The sequence below is a fragment of the Phalangium opilio genome, unplaced genomic scaffold, assembly GCF_054372755.1.
Source record: "Phalangium opilio isolate 3A_F unplaced genomic scaffold, DU_Popi_V2 ptg000013l_1, whole genome shotgun sequence".
Classification (NCBI taxonomy): Eukaryota; Metazoa; Arthropoda; class Arachnida; order Opiliones; family Phalangiidae; genus Phalangium; species Phalangium opilio.
This window is the reverse complement of record NW_028324148.1, coordinates 95,054-117,300: the sequence shown is the minus strand read 5'-3', so window position 1 is coordinate 117,300 and position 22,247 is coordinate 95,054. Positions and strand designations below refer to the sequence as shown.

General features: G+C 34.8%; 3 protein-coding genes across 3 annotated transcripts; all 3 read right to left on the bottom strand.

The window, feature by feature from the left end:
- Positions 1-1,960: 1,960 nt before the first annotated feature.
- Positions 1,961-5,169, bottom strand: LOC149705405 (sterile alpha motif domain-containing protein 3-like). Its single transcript, XM_089862074.1, has 8 exons — positions 4,263-5,169; positions 3,905-4,150; positions 3,729-3,822; positions 3,490-3,657; positions 3,225-3,428; positions 2,831-3,011; positions 2,582-2,658; positions 1,961-2,430 (listed from the first exon to the last, which is right to left on the bottom strand). Exons 1-6 carry the CDS (start codon positions 4,523-4,525, stop codon positions 2,892-2,894), a joined length of 1,095 nt encoding a protein of 364 aa, XP_089718200.1. The 5' UTR covers positions 4,526-5,169; the 3' UTR covers positions 1,961-2,430; positions 2,582-2,658; positions 2,831-2,891.
- Positions 5,170-6,023: 854 nt separating this feature from the next.
- On the bottom strand, positions 6,024-7,055 carry LOC149705404 (uncharacterized). Its single transcript, XM_089865014.1, has one exon. It carries the CDS (start codon positions 7,053-7,055, stop codon positions 6,024-6,026), a length of 1,032 nt encoding a protein of 343 aa, XP_089721140.1.
- Positions 7,056-16,262: 9,207 nt separating this feature from the next.
- Positions 16,263-18,104, bottom strand: LOC149705403 (uncharacterized). Its single transcript, XM_089865013.1, has 3 exons — positions 17,480-18,104; positions 17,249-17,401; positions 16,263-16,459 (listed from the first exon to the last, which is right to left on the bottom strand). Exons 1-3 carry the CDS (start codon positions 18,102-18,104, stop codon positions 16,263-16,265), a joined length of 975 nt encoding a protein of 324 aa, XP_089721139.1.
- Between the last annotated feature and the right edge of the window lie 4,143 nt (positions 18,105-22,247).

The window sequence follows — 22,247 nt, the reverse complement described above, 5'->3', positions numbered from 1 at the left end:
CATAGTAGAAATCTATAACCATCATTATGACGTTTGATGTTTTGCATGTCTGCCAGATCGAGTTGCCATTGTTCATCTATACCGTACACTATCGTCTTGTTTCGTCTGAAGTTGCGCCTTGCGGGTTTGTGTAATGTATACGTATCTTGACGTTGTAGAAACTCAACAACATCATTTAAGGAAAGGTTAATCCCCTTCGCTATGGCAGCGCGATATAGACCCTGCACACCTCCGAAGCTTCCTGGATCTTTTTCATTGAAGTATATTTCTTCTAGTTTATCCATTAGTCGTGCAGTTTAAGGTTTTTTGAGTATACCAGTAAGCGAAATCAGATAGTTCGATAATTATAATAAGAAATAATATCAAAAGGGTCGTAATTACTTTGGGATTACTTAAGTATGAAATGGATGGGGAGGCTAGAAACCCTGTGGGGGAAGGGTCGTTACAACCTACCATGATAACTCTAAAGTAATTTGTGAGAGAAATGAAACGGGGTGTTGGTTTTTATTCTTTATTTTAACTTTATCCAATTACGAAACCCATTACCATACATAGATTCCGGGGTTGGGGGTGTGTAATCGATGTTTGGTACATCTAGGGAGGTACTTGATACATCCAGAGGTACACCACTGGTAGAGTATTCAAATGGGAACTTATCTTTAACAAGAGTTTTGGGTACATTTTCTTTTATAAGCAGATCGTAAAATTTGTCTAATCCAGTGACATTGTATCTCGATTTGCTTTTATATGCTTTAACAGTTTGGTATAAAATATCCATAATATTCGACCCGACGATTGGTTGTCCCCTGTATATAAGTTCCCCGTTGGGGGACCAATTAATCTTGGAGTTGATATCAATCCACTTGTATAAGGCAATGGCCGGTTTGAGGTGAGAATCCGGTATTGTCATGGCTATTTCAGAATACCAATCTTTCTTTTTCTGTTGTTTAACAGGTTTCTTCTTTTTTCTTTTGTTAATAGCACTCGTTAGTAAATGATTGTACATGTTAACTTTTTGCGTCTGGTTCAATTTGCTATCATCCAAAACAGTCTTCGTATCCAAATTTTCACCAAGTTCAACTTTTGGTTGCGAGTGTAATCGACGGTAAACCTCTTCAGGTACCAAAATCATCTTTCTAGCCATTCTTAATTGCTCTGCTTATAGCCGCACCAGCAGCACTGCTAACAAGTGATAAGAGAGGGGCTAACAAAAGAGGTAAAAGCCCCCTTTTTGAATAAGGATCTTTTTTCGTTTTGCTACAGTGCTTTGTTTAGATAACTTCCGTAACATTAGACAGTGCTTCTTCAATCGTTTCTTCTGGTCATCTGATAACTTCACGTTACCGCGTAGGACATTTATACAACATTCCACTATAGCCTTGATAGAGTCATTACTAGCGTGTTTGATAGCGTATTTTCTCTGACACGCATTACACTGTTAAAAAAATCAGTACGAATTCACACCTTTTAAGGTGTTTCTCATTGCATCACCAGCGACACCTCTTTTGGTGCTTAAAAACACCTTGAATTCAAAGTGTTTTTAAATACCCAATAAAGAGGGGATATTCTGCACCTTACAAAAGCTTTTAGACACCTTATGGAAGAGGTGTTATTTTGCTCCTCCGAAGTGATTATTAGTACTTTAAAAACAAGGTGCTTCATTGCACCTTTAAAGTAGTTTTTGATACCTGTAGTGAAACTGTCTTTGTAGCACCTTGAAAGTACACATCGATACCTTTAGGGAGAGGTTTTTCTCCGTACTTTGTGAGTGAATATTAGTTCCTTTAAGATTAGGTGTTATATTGCTCCTTGTAAGTGATTATTTGTACTTTTATACTGAAGTGCTATTTCGCACTTTGCAAGTCATTATAGGTACCTATAGTCTATGTTAGAGCTTTAAGGATAAGGTGTTTTGGTGCACCTTTATGGTGAATGTACATTCCTTAATGAAAAAAAGAGGTCTATCAGACATAAAGGTTTATTGACATTAAACCTGCTTACAAAACTTTTCATTTAAAATGCAATGGAGTAAAATTGTGATTTTTAAAGGTTACTTCGTTTACAAAAGACTATAGTAATCGTTGTCAAGTGAATAAATTTAGACAAGCTTAACAATCCGCCAATAAAACATTGAGTGAGTGAAAACAAAATTTACACAATATATGCGGAAACTTTGTTAAATACATTTTTGACTGGTATGGAAATTTTGTTTACGGGTGGAACTTCAAATACTAGTTTTTGCATAAACTCGAGAGTTTTTTGAACTGATTTTGGATACGCAATTTGAAACACGTAATATATCATGAACATAGACACAAATCCTTGGAAAATATCAGGACAGGAAACATTCACGCCTTCTACATGAACCTCACTGGTTGTGAAGAAGTTTTCTTTTTCCAATTTCAATATTGGATTGGGGGTTTTAGGTGTCTGCAAAAGTAACAAGAATATCTTGAAAAGGTATATAACACAAATTATATTATTTATTATATTATTTAATGTGGAATTTCTACCCATTGTCGTTTCACTGACTTTTTAAAAGGTACAATTTTTAAAAGAACTTGTGAATTTTTAAACTTACTGTGAAAGTAAACATCTCTTCTGGGTTTTCTTTCAGTAGAATTGGCAATATCAAGCAACATGCTTCTATCTGCAATTCTAAATTCATATATTACTATATAATACCATTGTTGGCTTCAAGAAATGAATTATTGATTGGTGATAGAAAATGTAATGACGCAATGCAACATTCAGCTTCAATATGCCATGTAAGAATTTATAACCAGCTCTTCATAATGGGAGGAAATAAAAATAAAAAATGTACACTTACCAGAGAACTTCTCAGTCGTTACCAAATCTTTTTGTTCTTCCAGCTTATTGATAACAATTTTTTAAAATTGAGTTTTCTTTGCCATAGATAAAATTTTAAGCGCATGAGTTTTTAAAAACTTCTTCCCTTTCTCCAACGGATTTGGCTGATTTTTCACTACTCTGTTGAATTCCTTGAGCAACTAGACGTGATAAAACAATACTTACTTATAATAATTAAGAAAATTAAAGGAATTTTAATATCAATTTGGATTTAGATTCTCCATAAACCCTAAGGCGTAGAAATCGGCATTAGCCTTCCTTCAAGATACGTAACTAATACTGTCGCCTTTCCATATTTGCTAACCACTATACCTTCTTATATTTCAAAATTCGAAGCGCAATTTATAAATTACCTCATCTTGTTTTTGAAGGTTTGGAAACTTTTCCAAAATTTCAGGGATAGGTTGTTTTAATATTAATTTTTGCCTAAAGACAAAGGTGCGTTCCATTTTTTCGTCGATAAGTGAAAGATTTGGCCTAGTCTTTGTATTTTCAAATACAAGCACTTTGATGTGTTGTTCCAAACTCGTATCATCCTCTCCAGAATCGTCTAAATTCTTGATTATATAAGACGCGTTAACCAGGCTACTCAATATATATTGTAATATGTCAACTTACTGATAGATCGACTCTCATGATCTTAACTGTATTGTTGGTAAGATCAGAACACTTTTTTTGCCTTTTGTTATTGCCGTGTTTGGCCTGTTGTTCTGCTACCATTTTAATATGACTTAGTGGTTTGCGTTCTCTCTTGTATTTGTTTTTCAGACTCTCCAACCACGTATCCTGGGAATGTAAAATTAAAATGTCTTAATAATGGAACTGAATCTTTTTAGTATAAATGTGAAAATGCTTACATATCCAGTGCTATTTTTGGTTCTGTCTTTTAAAAACCGATGTTCTCGAACTAGCGCTGACACCACTTTAACGTAGTCTTCGTGTGTTGGATATCTGTGTGTGTAAATAATGAGTTCTGATCTGTAAAAACCAAAAAAGGACCCCCCAACCAAGCAGAACTGTATTATGTATTTACGTTTTGTATTGTCTCAAATCTTCAAACAAGAGGTTCACTATTTGGCTTTTAAATTTTCCCTCAAAGAGTAAAGGATTTTTTGCATCTATCATTTCTTTAATTCTAAATGGTAAAGGCGGGACTTTGTATGTCAGTGGTAAAGGTATGCTACGAGCTCCATCAATTGTGACATTGAGATCTTCAATAATCTCATTTTCAGAGTGGGTAAAAACTGATTCATTCAGATGATCATCATTTTTTGGTGAACTAATGGAAAATTTGATGTACACTTAATTATGTTTAAAATTTGAAAACAGAAACATTTCTGTGCGGGTTACGGGCGGAATCTAATCAAACATTGAAACGAATGATTTCATACCTATTTAGATTGACGGATTTTGACGGACACGAAGCAATTATTTCCTCGAAACCCAGTACGTTTAGTTTAGCGCCATCTTCCGGTATTTCGTCGATTTCATTGAGATCAAGCCAGTTTTGCCATTTCTCGGAAAACACTTGAATTAATCTTACATCTTTGTTGAAAACACCTTTAATGGTGTTTACAAGGTTTTCGTATGTGAATGGTTCGTTAAAACGAACTTCTCTTCGGAATTCATGGAAGATAGTATAGTAACACCTCATGCTTTATCTATAATACAAAATTACTTTTAACATTTCTCGACTTTTACATGCCCGATAGTCAGTTAGTAGCCTTTAAAGGACGGTATTTCTATAGATTACCACCGATTAGATTTTACACTAAATTACTTGTATTACAAAAATATAACATCAAAGATAAAGGCCGCTTTTAAGAATCACGTGACGGATGTGCTAACATTATACAGGTCTATTTCACATTTATATCTTTAAACGTCTAAGCAGATTCAATTTAATTTGATAAGCTATTTTGCCAGAATGCCTCAAAATGCAACACAAGCTTAAAGTTTTCATATTTTCAAAGTTTTTTCTCCATGATATTATACAATTAAATTCAGTTAGGTTTAAGCAGTTTTACAATTTCGTCACAATCTCAACAAATTTTGACAAAAAGAGGTCTTTTACATACACATTGTATAGTGAAGTGATAAAAATATTAAGAGTGACATAATTTATATCTTGGACTAAGAAAAATTTTCTTATTGACAATATAGGGAGTCATAAATGAGAAATCTATTTCTTGTTCAGGAAATATAATTTCCCAGGTCTTACCATCTTTAATTTCATAAGCATGAAGATGATAATTAAAACTTACAGGTTCCCAAACCTTCCCACATATGACCCAAGAATAATTTATTTTCAAGAGATATGTAACTTTCAAGAAAATTGGTATGTCTTCCCCGTGAACTAATCTTAGTGTTAAAAATGTATTTGGTCTATAACAAATCGAATTAACTTTAAGTTCTGAAGCTTTGATTATAACATAAGTTTCAGGATTGAATAAAAGAAATTCCAAATTTTTAATTTTCAATTTTAAGCCATCGGGAAGACTTTTAAAAGAAATAGCTTTGCAATTAATTTCATCGGTTTCTAAATTAAGCCCCTTTTCCACATTAAAATCAAAGCATTGAGCATACTGGTGCCGTTCTGCCATAGTTTTGGAAATGTTAATGAAATTTCTACTGATGCTTGCCATGTTTTTGAAATATTGGTGTTTTGCCTCAAATCGAATGCAGGAAAATCTTCTTAAAGGCCCATATTTTAACGTTAGACTCGAATAATGCATAATATAGTGGACTTTAGGGGTAAATTTATTCGGTGCTAATTCCTTTAGTTTTTGATAGAAAAATTTTGTTTGTTCCTCTAGATAAGGTAACCAAGATTTATCTATCAAAGGTGCTACGATAATATCTACTAATTCTCTCAAATTAAGATACAGATCCCATGACTCGTTTCCACATGGAATATATTCTCCCAAAACAAATGCTAACATGTATAAAAGGCAACATTTTTGCGAGGCCGATCCAGCAAAATGTTTGTCATCCATAATCATTCCCCGAGTTATTTCCCCAGGTTTATTATTGATCTCCAAGCAACCGTATGGAAAATTGGTCAGGGCTTCATTAATTTTATCTATTGTTAGTAGTTTGGACTCTACTAAATTTCTCAACACTGCTTGTATTACAAGAGGTATCACACCCTCTTAAAGATCGTGCATAATATCGGGCGGAAAGCTTTCAGTGACACGAAAATTTGGAATATTCTGAAACGGAGATTGACATTTAACTCCGTAAATACTTGCGTTAGCTGGATTTCTCATAACTGCATCAACATGATATTTATGAACAGTTTCATTTCTCAACTGAAATTCGGATTCCTCAAATTTTATGCTTATTTCTTTTCGTGATGCCATACAGTGACGGCAAATTCTACCTTTGGTAAAAGATTGCATGAAACCACTAAGAGCGTGAGCTGACAAATTATCTCCCGAAACTGTGGCAAGTTTACCTCTCACTGATAAACCCCGGTTTTGAACGTACACTCCCTCAGTTTGTAATGTTGTTAAATCCATAATAAGTGGTTCTAGTATTTTCGAATACCCGTATTTTTTTATGAATGGCCATCGAACAACAGTAGAAAGGTATATATAATTTAGTTTGCTTCTGAACTTGGGTGGTAAATTACCAATTACAAAATAAAACACGGAGATTTTGTGTTTTCCTTTTTTGGAGCCTAACGGGTTGTTCAGTTCTAACTCATCACTGTAAAAGTGCAGCCTCAAAAATGTTTCATCTAGTTTACTCTCACAGCTATTTTTAAAAAGTTCGCCATCGTTGTAATCAGATAATATTTGGGAATTTCGTTGTTCAGAGGTGATTCTATATTGCATAACTTCTTCCCAAACATCATCAAAAGACAATAACCTCTTCAATAGCTCAAGTAAGCTAACGTAATGAAAACTGTCTTTGAAGGTTTTTCCATTTCTCAAGCTTAATCCCAAATTGAACTCAATTGGACTAATTAGATTAAGTTTCCTTTTACAGAACTGATTCAGCCTGTATTCACTTTTAATATTTTCAGTTATAGTCGATCGTAAATTATCACTTATATCTGCGCTTTGAAATTTGTTTCTGTACAAATCATCAGTGCTTTCAAGAACAGTAGTTAAATCATTTGATATGCTAGAAGCGATTGCACGAGGTAACATGTGTTTTTCCCTTATCTTAAGTATCATAAGAGCTACATTCTTTTGAAGCGTGTTTAATTTACCTTCCAAATTAATGGAAGGCTCCTCGTATTCTGAATTGAAAATACCATTGCCTACGTTAGTGTTATTTGTGTTAACTATATTTTCTGAGACATAGTCCGATTCATCAGCTTTTTTAGCACTGAGGTGATCCTTATGTTTCCGTTGTAGATGACTCCTGTATGCATTATAGTTTTTGAAACAGTTCGAACAATTATCAATGAAACACCGAATTTTTAAATTGGGTTCATGGACGTGGAGGTTTCTGATATGAGCTAATAACTTTGAACACGTCTGTCTCTTCACACAACAGAGAGAGCACTGATACATCGCCTCTCAATACTTGGCTGGACCAAAATAAATGGCTAAAAGTTCGATGTTACTGTAAACTGCGAGAACCAACGAGGGAGTGGATTTTTTTATGCTTTCAGAGTTTAACTTGTTTTAACCATTCGTTTTCAATAAAAGATATTCAGGACCTTAACAACACAAGACCAACATGTTAAACTTTAAAAAAAGTTAGTACCTTAATTTAAATGCAATTAAAGTTGGAAATCTTAATTCCAATATACATTATCTTTCCGTAGTTCAAACTTGACCAAAAATTGTGTAGACACGTATTTTCCTCTCCTCCAGTGGTAACTTTGGATAATTTTAACTAATAATGTTAAGTAGTGATTTGAAATGGTTAATAAATACATATTTTGGAAAATTATTCAAATTAACCAGAAGAGAGTAAAATACGCATCTACCCAAGTTTCAACTATGATTTTAATTACTTAATGTAATTAAACCTTTTGAAACTTTGTAGATTATTCTGGGAAAGTTTGAAATGATAGTTCTGAGTTGGTAGAACATCACAGTTCTCTAATCAAATTACCGTAAACGGGTTAAGCCTTGGTTAAACACCGAAAATTTCAAAATGGCGGCTCCCTAGTAAACACGCGCTCAGTGTAAAGAGAGCGAATAAAGCATTCATTCATTCATTCATTCAGTGTTAACCACGTGACTAGCATACCCTCAATGATTGGTTTGTGCCTACGGGAGAAAAAAAACGCGGCTCGGGAAAATTCGCAAAAATAGAAATAGGACCCGCAACGCAAAATGGCGAAATTTTCCAAAAAAAAAAGAGGAAACATTTTTCCTTTTCCGCAAAATTTTGCGAAAAACGCACGAAAAACACCCAGTAAAAACCGAGTGTTAAAGGGAAGGTTAAATTTTGGCCTCAATAAGTCCATAAAAAGCGGCTATAAAAATGCCTTAAGACCTCCCTCTAATTGATTATATGAACAGTTGTAATTAAAACCCTAGCTCGACATTCCCCCCACAGGAACCCAAAAAATTGCTTATTCACGGTATAGTTAAACCTTACCTGAAATCGGACGTACTCTGGCAGGTTTAATACACCTAAAATATCCAATTTCAATTAAGTTTTTAATTAACCACTTTATTATCAAATAAGGAAATATTAATTGGAAACAAATTACCTGTTAAAAGTATATTTTCCACTCTCCTTCCGTCGATTCCAAATTTAGGTACCGAATTCCTAATTCACAACGACGCGGACACCGCCCGAATTTCCCCGAAAAAAAAAATTCAACCCCTTGTCCTCTTTCTTTTTTACAGTACGTCACGCATTTGGTATGCAAGCTTCTTAGTTGCCACGGGCAGAACTCCTACATCACGCGTAAGAATAGTTTGCTTCATTCGACACGTGACCTCTTGGACCCAATGGGCCAAGAGCCCGAAATATATCAAAGTGTCTTTACCTATCGAAGATAGAAAACCCGTTTTTTTTGGAGGGGGTGGGGTATTCGCTTTAGTTCTTTCTAGATAAAAAATATATTATTAGTTTTCGGCGCCGCTTCGATCACTGCCCCCTCTACAGTCGTTTAGCAAAAACACGAGCGAAACACCTACATTACCCCCGCTACCCTCCTCTCAAACGGAAAAATAGGAGATTTACACCTAAAAGTAGTTTTCATACTATTTTGCATTTTCGCCAAATTAATATTTTTCATTTCGATACGGATGCCTTGAGAGTTATAAAGGAAGGTATTTAGTTTCACTGTAATTTTGGTGTTCAAAGTAATAGTTTCACTATGTTTAATTACAAATAAAAATATGTTAAAACTTAGATTAGGGCCATTAGGCTAAAATAAAGCCATACCATAATTATACATGGAAACATGGAAGCTAAGCCTTTGCCAAAAAAAGCGTAAAAATGTGGTGTTTTGGCCATTACCTGTAACAATTTTGACAAATCGCTATCATCCTTACTCTACAACGTAACCAAGAGTTAAGGGAACAAAGGATAATAAACATGAAAAATCAAAATTATGTTTAGAAAGGTCTTCTCAAATATGCGTCGCTTCCCAGTGAAGGTAAAAACTACTATACAGTCGTCTAGAGTTCCCTACATTCTCCTATTTCCAAACAACCAATGGAAAAAGGAAACAAGGTCCCCTACCGACGTCAAAATGGGGAAAACAAGATAGCCGGTATTTCGCGGTTTGTTTTGAATTTCAATATATCTAACGTACTTTACTTAATTTTAACCGCTTTTAGTCGAGATTTTTTGTATCACACATAATTTTAGGCGCATTTTTCTACCTTTAAATCCAATTAATATCTGATAGCAAAAACATACTCGAAAAATAGCTTTTTAACACCTTTTAAAGATTACATAACATCTATTAGTATTATAAACCCTCTTCTAGATGGCGTGTAATTTTGGAAGCACTAATCAACACCATGTAGCTCAATAAACACTCGAAAAGTATTAAAAAACTCCTTTAAATGGTGGGAATATTTAGAAGTGCTAATAAACGCCGGGTCGCACAAGAAACACCTTAAAATTAACAAAACACCTCAAAAGAGATGAAAAATAACCTTAAGGTATTATTTGAAACCAGCAAAGTACCTTTTTTTTAACAGTGTACAAGTAGTCTGATACTTTAAGAAATGTTGATGCGTATGCACCCTTTTCATTTTGGAATAAAGACTGCGGCTTCTTCGCCCGGTATGAGTCCCGTCCGTAGTCTGTGATCATCTGACGTCGTTGGCTTTAAATCAACCCATAAATACCCAAAATATCTAGCAATTGCCTGATGGAACGCGTCGATGACGTATTTACTATTAGTGGGACAAATCTGTTTGGCTAAATGAAATATAGCCGATTTATCTCGAGGAGATTTGAATATTATCAAGTAGTGGGCGTTTAAATTTAATGTTCTAATTTCCTTCCCAGGGTAATATAAATTTTGCATCAAAATAAAAACAGAGGTGTTTTTATGGTGCGATCCCCGTATGAACAAATTAGTTACATCCTTGTTATTAGATATTTCACAAAGTAAATCGTCAAGTATAACAAAATTCTTGATATTGGGGTCTAATATATTCACATTTAATATACCTTCGTGAAATTCTACGGAAGGCGTGTGATCTAATACCGAATTAAATAATTTCGGTTGATATTCAGTGTAACACCATATTATCCTATCTGGAGAGGGTGATATACATATATCTTTATACTTTATAAGGTTAGCTACAAAGTATGATTTTCCCGATTGTGTCGCCCCGGCTATGAGACCATTAAATGGGTGATGTAAGCTGAAGTCCATTTTAAGGAAGGAATCACTTTTTAAGAATCAAGTTGTTTTTATTACAAATATTCTTTGACATTACATTCGATTTGACCAATCATGATTTATTAGGGTGTGACATCTTCAGATTTTAATAGTAATTTTTTCGATTTACAAGCAATATTACAAAGCATATATTCGCAGAATTGTTCATCCAGAAATGTATTCGCGGTAAAGTCTTTTGTAATCTCGGAATAACTCATTTTACTCATAGCTAATGTAAAATTCATTTCAACACGTGTATTCTAGTCACACATTATGCATTCGTGTTTTACTTGGGAAGAATTATCCCACTCACATCCGTCACAAGTTTTAGAAATTGTTTCCCTTAACTGGTCTAGCACACGTTTCTGAATTTTCTCGTGAACCCGTTTAGCCTCACCTAGAAACGTTGTAACTTCGTCGTATTTCTCCAATAAAGCAAGCCAGAGAGGTTTTGAGATGGCAAAACCGACCTTCGTAGGATAGTGTTTACCGTAGTTCACACCGCTACCCAATCGCATTTCTCGGATGATAATGATTCTGGTATCTTGAAATTCGGACAAGTCAACTCGTTTCGTTTGTGATCCAGAGTTGGCAAGTTTTAAACAAATTGTTTTAAACTTTGGTTTAAAACTTGTTTTAAACAGTCATGAAAAAAACTTTAATTTGTTTAATACGTTTTAAACAAAAAGTTTAAAACATGTTTTTTTATGGAGAAAATTTCGAATATTTTTAACTCTTTTTTTATTTGAAAATGAGCGAAAAGATTAAATAATAGAAATAATAAGCTCCAGTCGAAACCTTCCAATTATTCGACTGTTTCAAATGTGTGTTTAATTGTTTGGAGACCCTACCAGTTGTTTTATCCATTACCAATCTGTATTGAAGACTGATATTCAAAAATATGATTAAGGATAACTTATTTTGTCATCTACTTAAAGCAAAGCAATAACATTTTTCCTATGTGGTTTCTCTACACTGTTGGTACATTTTACTGTTCTAAAAAGATTACGCGTAATCTATAAAGCCAGGCCTTTGACAGTGCTAAAATTAATACGCCTAATCCGATAACGGAAAACATGAGCTCCTACGAATAAGTAAGGGGTGGTGAAGTTTCAAATGTATGATGAGTTCTGACCAAGAAACTCGGAAGTACGGAAGCGGAAATGACTGAATAGTGGCCACAAAAGAAATCAGGCATTTAGACATTAGGGGTTAAATGTACAAATTTACGCATCACACTCATTTTGTATCCGCTATTGAAAAAATTATATTTTCCTTTTGAAAAGATCGTTTGCTCTTTTTTAAACAGTCAGTAGAATTTTTCAAATATTAAATATTGTATCCTCAACACGTACTCCCTTTTAAATAATTAATTTCATGATAAAATGTTTTCCGAAAATATAACTTTAAATCGTGTTATAAACAATAAAAACACAAAATTTTTTAACTAAGTTTTTGCCAACCCTGACAAGGACCCTTTCTTACACCTTCAAATTCTAAATTTTAGGAGCTCTTGATTTTCCTGTTTGACTTTGCAGTACATGTTCGTTGTACGTTGGTCTAGGGGTATGATACTCGCGCTGGTGGCGAGTGGTACCAGGTTAAATCCCGGAAGGTCGCGTCTTAGAGCTTCATATTATAAATTTAGGAGTATTTTTATTTTCGTGTTTTACTTCTCTGTACGTTTCGTGGTTCGTTGGTCTAGGTGTATAATACTTGCTTTGGGTTCAAGTGGTCCCTGGTTCTAATTCCACACGGACAATTTCTTACAACATGAAATTCTAAATTTATTCAATATTGAACGCTCAAAATAATTAATATCATAAAATAATTTCGGAAAATCTAATTTGTTCTTGAAAATGCGTAAATTTGTAGTTTTTACAATCAATTTGGAGGGAATAAATCGACTAACTGTTAAATCAGTTGATTGAAATAAATATTGATTAAGGATTAAATTAATATAAATAATGAAAAATTGCAATATCGGGACTTCAGTCAATTGATAAACGTCACTGTTATCGTTTGTTTTTTCTGTCTTGGTCCAAAGCAAGACCTTTTTTTAATCAAGTAGGTTGTGAAAATAAGCGCCTTGCGCTAGCGGGAGTAGTGGCTTAAATGGAGACCGGCGATATAGACAATTAGATCTGGAAGAGTGATTTAAACATGTTTAAAATTAGTTTTTTTTTGTGTGTTTTATTACTGTTTTTTTCTACTTGTTTAAAAAACAGTTTAAAACAAAAAATCGTGTTTTAAACAATAAAAAACACAACTTTTGTTTTTTTTTAAAAAAAACTTAATTTTTGCCAACCCTGTTGTGATCCCTCGAAAAACCAGGCAGATGGAAAGACTGTTTCACCGTCAAAGAACTTTGAAATTTCCCCACGCTCCTGGTAGAGTTCACCGAATTCATGTTCGGTCAAAGTAATTAAGGGACCTCCATTCAGACAGCCCAACTGAATTTTACAGTCCGGAGTCACGCTAATTCCTTTAAGTGTAGAAATTGGAAATATCTTGGCGGAGTGCCAGCATAGAAATTCCGAGTTAAAACAATTCAAACATGAAACTCTAATTAAATACATAACGTATACGTACATTTTTAGTTCTTTACAAGTCCAGAGAATGAATTCAAGTTTCAATGACATGTCTTTTTATACTCCCGGTTGTTTACTTTACACTCAAAGGTGTCAATAAGATTTTTCGCATAAGTCTACAATTTTACAGAGCCCCATCGCAATATCTGAAAACCATTCTTCCACCCTTTACTGTATTAGTTCCATTTCAATAGATAAACAATCTATTTATAAATAATCTCGAGAAATAAACTTTTCACGCTACCGCCTATGGATACACCAAATTCCCGGGAAAATTTTCGCTCTCTTGGGTTCCTCGTTCGAATTGGGGGTGATTTTATGTCGTTGACTGATAAAATGCTATCGGTATTTGCGAAGAATTGTCACGGCGTTGAAATTTTTGATTTTCCATATATAAAAGCACGGTTTGGGGATCAAGGGTATCGCCGTAAAAAGAGCACTGACACGCCGGTAGTCATTTTGGGGTCTCGGTAAACGGACCCCAGACCCCCGTTATCTCATTCTCTCAATTTCATATTACTTACGTCTCCATGGTTCTAAACGCAAAACGAAAGAAATCAGATAATTTGCATTTTATAAAATATGTTTAAATTATTAGAAAAACGAATACACTAGAAGACAGTATTCAGAAAACAAAGTCTTAATTTCATCCCTAATAACGAATATATTCCAAAAATAATTACAACGGCAGTAGCAGTGGCAATAGCTGGCGGCAGTAGTAGCAGGCGGTAGCGGTAGTAGCGGCAGGTAATGGAGTTTCCTTCCAGGAGCGGGAACAAGTGTGTACTCGTGTTAATTGTAAGTCATGGTTTTATAAGCAAGTTTTTGGCTATTCCCTTTCTTAATTTTTAAAGGATAAAACAACGAAAATATCCGTGCTCAAGAAATGTTTTATTTAAAACGAGTATTAAATAATAATGAATACGACTAGTTTCGGTAAACTATTAAACCGTCATCAGAGGAGTAATCCGTTTCACACTACGGATAGATAACACGAAAATTATGAAATTGTAAACAATTCTAAAAAAGCCAAAAATTTTTAAAAAACATTTCCCCTAGTATTCAAATCATTTACTCCGGAACGTAAATCGCGGTTCAAGCAGACATTATTACCCCCGCTGAGGAATGTTGGTACGTAACTTGCGTTCGATTGTTCGTAATGTACAAGGCATCACTGGTTTACCCGATTCAGTCTTTAATAGCCACCTCAACCAGTTCCAATTGGATCAGCTATAAATTCTAAATTGAAAGCAGTGATTAGAGGTGCTGGGAAAACTAGATCCACTCGCCGGGCTTTACTTTTCAGTCGCTTGGAAAAGGATCTACTTTCCTCGGACTTGGTTGCTGCGCTTAGTGATGAGGCGTAAAGGCGCGTTCACAAGCACGCGAGAAAACGCAAAAGTCGAAGGTAATAACACGATGGTAGTAATTGCCGCGCGTAATAATTGACCGTAGTGAAATTTTAATTGTGGGAGAGCTAGGTGCGTTACGTTGATATCAGTATTACGGACTGAAACAAAATACTGCGTCGAATTGAAACGTACGTCCTTAATTGAATTTAAATTGCTTGAATTGAAGCGCGATAATTTGAAATAATTGATGCGCTATTTTGGTTTAAACTTAATAAAAAACTAACTTTATTTTGTAAAAAAAGACTGAATTTAACCATATTGGTAAAGACTTTAACAATAATTGAGTCGTACTTCGTCCGAAAATTGGAAATTGAGGACCGCATAAAATTGTGTCAATTGAACGGGAATTGTAAAAATTGTATCTTTTAAATTTAAAAGGAGAACGTTTTATAAGTTTTTGAGAGAGAGGCACGCTCGATTTTCAAAGCTTCGACCAATCATCTACGGGCTTTTTGGGGTATTGCGACCAAGGCTGATAGTGAACTACCAATCAGCTACGAGCATTCTTGGGTATTTGCGAGCCTGCCTCTCCCTGTTGTTGACAAAATTCTAGAAGCGTGCTTCTTTACAATTACATGTTTTTCTTCACAGTTTAAATTTTCCATTCTTTACAATTGAAAAGTTCGGTAAAAAATACTTTTGTGGGATCTTGTTTTGAGTTCTTGGGGTTTTTCTTAATTTTAGACTTCTTGTTTTATAGCATGTTCTTATTTAAGGCCTATTTTTAACTAAATTGAGTTTCTATTAATTTTAATTTTTACTAGAAATTTAAACGTAATTTTAATTTTAATTTTTGAATGTTAGGTGTAATATTAATTTTAGGCTTAATTTTAATTTTAAGATTTTAGAATTTTAGAGACGATTTGTGTATTATTCAACACTCCCCCTAATACCATAGGTATTACTAGGATAGACAAAGCGTTAATTGTCAATTTAATTCTAAATTTTATAATAATAGACTGATCTACGGATCATATTGCCGTTTGGGGTTTTAATCACGCACATTCTGTTTTTCCCGTCGCGACCGTAAATAACTTCATTAACAAGTCCAATCTTCCTCATATGTCTTGGTAATTTATCTTCTTGAATGAGTACCACGTCGCCGATTTTGAATTGAATTTCACTTTTACAGAATTTCACGTGATGAGCGGACCGTAATAATTCTAATGACATAATTGTGTCGCCATTTTTTCCATGTATGGTTTAAAAGTTCTTCGCAGTATCTTAGCCGTTTAGTTAATTGAGCGCGAGGTTTTGGTACATTTTCATTTTTTAATTTTAGTGGTGGTAAAAAATTTAATCTTTGCCCAATAAGAAAATCAGCCGGTGATAGAGGTTTAGGTTCATTAATGTTGTTGTATACGTAAGAAATTGGTCTAATATTAATCTAAGCTTCGACCTCTAAAAGTCTTTTCTAATTCAGTGTACTTGCAGTTGCGTGTCCCAAGGTCTTTCTTAAAGCTGTTTTGGTGGAGCGTACAAGCCGCTCCCACCAACCGCCAAACCACGCAGCTCGCTCAACAATAAATTTCCAAACTATCCCCTGATTCCCAAAATATTCCCTTAATTGATTTCTTTTAAATTGTGAAAAATTTTGTTTATCTCGCTATTAGCCTTTTTGAATGTCAACGCGTTGTCCGTGTAAATTGTGCTAGGCAATCCCCTCCTCGAAACAATTCTCCTTAGAGCCATGATGAATTCGTCAGTACTCAGCGATGGAACCAATTCTAGATGGATTGCCCTAGTGATCGCGCAAGTTGCTAAACAAATATAAACTTTTTCGTTTCCCTTCCCATTTTTAATAAAAAGAGGTCCTGCAAAATCTATACCCATTATTGAAAAGGGTGGTGCTTCTGAGATTCTGTCAGCGGGAAAGGGTGCTGTGGGCCTGTCAGCTTGTTTCTCAATGGTTCTTTTGCATTTTACGCATTCATTGATTACATTCCTAGCTAAGTGTCTACTAGCAGGTACCCAGTACCACTCCCTATTTTGTGTAATTGTGTCGTTAATTCCGTTATGTAAAACTTGCTCGTGACTTCTTATCATAACTAATCTCGTAAATTTGTGACTGTTATCAATAATAATGGGGTGTTTTTCTTGAAAGCTAAAATAGGAATTTCCTATTCTCCCCCTACGCAGATCATGCCTTCTTGCAGAATTCGGTTCAAGGATAAAATTCTCGAAGAATTTTATCCTTGAATTTCCCCATTTTGTAGGGCTATTAGCCCTTCCCGAAACTCTTCTCGTTGCACTGTTTAATACAGTGATAGGGCCCTTAGTTTTGTTTATTCCCTTTGCTAAGAATCTAAACACATACGCTGTTATGCGAAAACTTTTGCTGATTGAATTGTGTCTGTTTAAATCAATTATGTATTGAATTCCTAATTTGGGTTTAATACTAATCCCAAGGGTAAGCTTGCGTTTCTCATGAGCTACGGAGTCTAAATTGTTTTCCGGTATGAATTTGGGCCAGAAACTTTCAGATTTCCCTAACCAATTTGGGTCCCTCATCCAAAGGTTGCTTTCAATTAATTTTTTTGCTTTCATACCTCTGGTTGGGCAATCTGCGGGGTTCTCTAATCCGATGCAGTGACCCCATTGAATTTTATTAGTTAATTTCTGAATTTCGTCCACGCGATTGGAAACAAAAGGTTTCCAACTCTTCTCTACACTAGTAATGCAACCTAATGCCACGGTCGAGTCTGTTCAGTAAAAAATTTTGTTTAATTTGTTCTCAAATGTTTCTTTAATGAAATTGTTTAACCTTGAGCCAATCAAACATGCCATTAATTCTAGTCTGGGGATGGATTGTTCCTGACTTCCCTGTCCTTTAATTGGTGCAATTCTAGTTTTTTCCACGACTAAAGCTGTGCTCATTGAATTGTTAATTGTTTGATACCTAGCGTAAACTACGGCTGAGAATGCCTTTAAGCTTGCTTCACAGAGACAGTTTATTTCAAGGTTCTTGATTTCCCCATTTGCTTCCGCGATATAATTTCTAGCTAAATTGAGTGTGGCTAAAGTTGGGAGCTCTGAACACCATGTTTGAAATCCTTCTGTAATATCAGCGGGGGTTTCGGAATCCCAACCTATCTTATCATTTTGCAACCACAAACTCTGAAAGAGCATTTTTCCTCTTACAACAAAGGGGGCAAGTAGGCCCATGGGGTCGAACACCTGCGATATTATACTTAACATGTGTCGCTTTGTATTCTTGGCCTCCTCGCTAATTGAGATTATAGTGCTAAGATCTATGCTAACGCTATCTGCAGTAGGGTCCCACTTAGTTCCTAGAATTTTGGTTTCCTTTTGGGAAATCCCCTTTTTGAATAGATTTTCATCTTCACATTCGTTCCACAATTGAATCAATTCTTGAGAATTTGAGCTCCATTTTCTAAATTTCATAGCATCTAAAATAACTGTTTTTACCGCTACTATAGAAATTTCGTAGGCTTCCCTAACCCCATCTGCACCTGTTACAAAGTCGTCAACATAAACATCTTTGTTAAGCTTGTCCTTCACTCTATTGTCAATTTCCCCACCATTGTTGGAGATGGTATTTCAGTGTGGCCGTTAACTGAAAAGGACTGCTTTTTACCCCAAATGTGACTGTGGTCATTCTCATTGTTCTAAATTGTGAGTTACTAATTGTCCCGTCCTTCTCGACGACCCGTAAAAATCTAGTCGAATCTCTCTCTGATTTATCTAATTGAATTTTCTATGTAGGCCACCACTGATATCTTATTTTTTCTAAATCTCAACAAAAGTAACAAAAGGTCTGGATACAAATTTGGACCTTGCGCAAGACAGTCCTTTAGTAAAGTGCGTTATGCGCGTGGGAACTAGCGTCAAAAACAACTCTTACTTCTGTTGTCTGCACATTCTATCTAATTAAGCCTTGGCGGGGAATATAATAAGTTCCTGGCAAATTGATATCTAATTGTTCTTTAGGAACCTCCTCAATTATTCCACTAGCTAAATGCTCACTGATTACATCTTTATAATCCTCATAAAATTTCGCGTTTGAATCAAATTTCTTCACTAAACCTTGCATTCTCTTATGAGCTACGGCTTTGTTATCTGGCAATGTTTCCTTACTCACAATCCAAGGTAATTTAACACTATATCTACCCTCGTTAAATTTAATTTCCCCTAAAAAATTGCTCATAACTGCTCCTTTTCTTAAATCCCAATGTTTTCCAGATTCCAAAACGCTTCTAACGTCTGGTTAACTTATTTTTGTCCTTATTTTACTAACATTGTTTGAATTGGATTTTGATTGAGCTAATTCTGGCAGGTTTAAATAAAGTTTTACTCGACCCTTGAATTGTCCAGCCTAGCTTGGTTTTCGGAGCCATAAGTAAGGGCTCGTTTTCATAGGCGCGAGTTGCGTGAAAATTTCGAGCGAAAGCGGAAACGATCGAAAAAAATACCGCGCGCATTCAAGCTCGCGAAGCGTGAGCGTTTTCGAATTTTCTAGCTTCTATGAAAACGAGCCTTCAGGGTAAAAGTCTCTCAAATATAACCGTCGTACCGTTTCATCATCGCGGGAAGCCTTCATTTTCTGTTTTCATTGCTTGAGGTTTGTTTTTTTCTCTAGTCCGAATACGTCATTCGCGTCTGTATGACATATCCCCACGGGATCCAATTGGAAAGCCGAGAGCAATGACGAACATGAAAAAGGTGGGGTAAAATTTCCGCTCACACCGGCGTAAGAGAAGAAGCGTAAAATCTCGCAACTTATGTCTTCCTATCCCTTCTAGCCCAAGATTTTTAGGGTTTGACCTAGAACATTTGAACATAAAGATGAAAATTGGTACATGCGTTATTTTTGACCCAAGAAAAAATATGTTAAAGTCCTCTGCTGTAGAGCGCGAGCTTTAGCCGCCGTCTTGGAAAATGGCCGCCGGGAATGCCAGCTTCAATGTATTGGAATACATTGAAGCTGGCATTCCCGGGGGCCATTTTCAAAAATCCTTGTTCAAAAATTATGAAAGTTGTTACAAATTATGATCAGAATTACAAGATTTTCAGCCCTGTGTCCGATAGTTTGGTCGCCATATTGGAAAATGGCCGCCGTGAATGCTAGGCGTAGTATATTTCACCATTTGGTTGGAAATTTATGAAAGTTTATTGATATTATAATCAGAGCTGTGTGAAACTCATAGGAAAATATTGAATTGATTCATCTGATAGCTTGGCCGCCATGTTGGAAAATGGCCGCCGAGAATGTCATTTAGATGCAGTGTATTATTCAAAAATTATGAACATTGGTAATATTTATGTTAAAGACCGTGCAAACATTACTATTGAATATTGAAGATATGCTACTTATAGTTTGGGCGCCATATTGGAAAATGACTGCTAGAAATTCTAAATATATTTCAAATACAAAAATGTTTTCGAAATTCCTATATTGATTAGATTATTTTCATTAACGTAATAAACACCAAAAAAAAAAGAAATCCCCAAGTCTAAATTATCGACGCCATCATTAAAAATGGCCACTCGAAAATGATTACCCTAAAATTTGAAAGAAAGAATTGTTATTCAAAGCTGTAATTCTCAACATATGGTAATACAATTCTAGGAGAGCGGTAGCTCTCTTAGATAAGACTTCATACTGCTCTTAATGTAAAAGGAGGGTTTTTTGTTTGGATGTACTTTTTTCGTATTGTATTAATTTTTTCGAAAAAATTTCACAGAACTACAATTTGGGCCCTCAATATGAGGTTAAAATTTCAAAAAGATCAACCCATTAGTTTATTGTATAAAAAATAAAGTTGCTAAGGGTGGTTTTCATTTCCATAAAATTAATCAACCCTTTAGGTGAAAAAGTTAAATTTTCCCCTAGAAATAACATGGAGTTAAAATTTAGCCATTTTGTCGCCATCCTTTTGAAATAAAATATTCGTTTGTTACGTTTGGAACGGTTTTATATCAAAATATAAACCTTTTTCTAGGAAGAAATTTAAGGTTTTTGAGAAAAATTAAGTTTAAGTGCTAAATTTCGTGTTTTTACCTCTCCGAGTGACGTGTGTCACGGAGAGGTTCTAAAATCGACAGGCATGTCTGTGTGTGTGAGGCTGGTGAAAAATAAAAACCATATAAATCCAGTACAACAGCATAAAAATACATAATAACACGGCTTAAAAGCAAATTATAAAACAATAGAAACACCATAAAACATCATAAAAAACACAATAAAACATCATAAAAAAACAGAATTAAACCCAAACGATAAAACAACATAGGAACACAAAAGAACAGCGTAAACATAATAAAACAGCAAAAAACACAAAACCGCATAATAAAAGCACTAAATACACAAAAAAGCATAGAAACACAATAAAGTAGCATAAGATTGAAGTCTATCCAATTTCGAAGTAATCTGTGATGAATTTTATCTAAAAGATAATCAAACGTGAGACTGTCATACGAAAATATGAAACAGAGCTACCTCCATGAACAAAATATAAAAAAAATTTCCATCCTCCTGTAATGGTCCGTCCACACTAAAGGTATTTTTTAGTTTCGCTGGCGCTCTAATATCCGGTTCATCGTATTTCAACCAATAAGAGGGCAGAGAAAGATGCGCGCGCACACCGGAAGCTTAGAGGTAAACTATGAGAGCGAGAACACTCCAGCCAAGCCTTCTACTCCCCCTCTTTCTACCCTCTTTGCTTATACACACCCAAAATATTTGCTTCGCACGCGAGATCACTCTGTACGCAGCACCAAGAAAATTTGTTTCAAATGATGACAAGATTTAATTTTTTTCACAAGTGGTGCGTAGGATGAACTCCATTCTCCCGAGTATACCCATTACGTTTAGAAAGTGTGATACAAAACTCGGGTACTACTCGTACTTCAAGTTCAAGCATCACGAAGCTTCCTCTAAAAATGTAAAGAGAGGCACGAAAGCTTTCTGTTCAAAATCTGAAATATCTTATTATCGCATTTCTTCTCTCTTCAACAAGTTCAAAATCACGATAGTGTAAAACCTGCCGACTCTCATTTCATCTTAAATCTATGTAGTAAAATATCCTTCATGAAGATTTAAAATAATTGTTTAGTCTCACGTAGATTATGTTAGAAATTATCTGACTGGTTAGTTTTGCTTTTAACGTTCCGTTATATGTAAATTTATGTATAACAACTTTCTGCCAGAGGGGCTATCTACATGACAAAGTTGTATGTTCATTGCGTATTGTCATAAACTGCTCTAAGGATATAAATACGCGTTACAAGTGGTTTTTTGTCCAACCATTAAGCCCCTTAAAGAACGTCCTAATCTAGAACCCTCCTCCCAAAAAAATACACTATCTATACAAACAAAGGTTCGAATTAAAAAACACACGGGTTTTATTAGGTTTTAGCCACCGTATAAACCCCACTAAAAATACCATATGTTAAAACCCATCGCCAAGATCTAAATTTTGATGAATTTGAATGATATAATAATTTTATTTTAAAGATAATTGTTAGATATTTATTGTTTCAACTTCAAAACTATTATTTTATAATATTTATTATTTTCTATGAAAC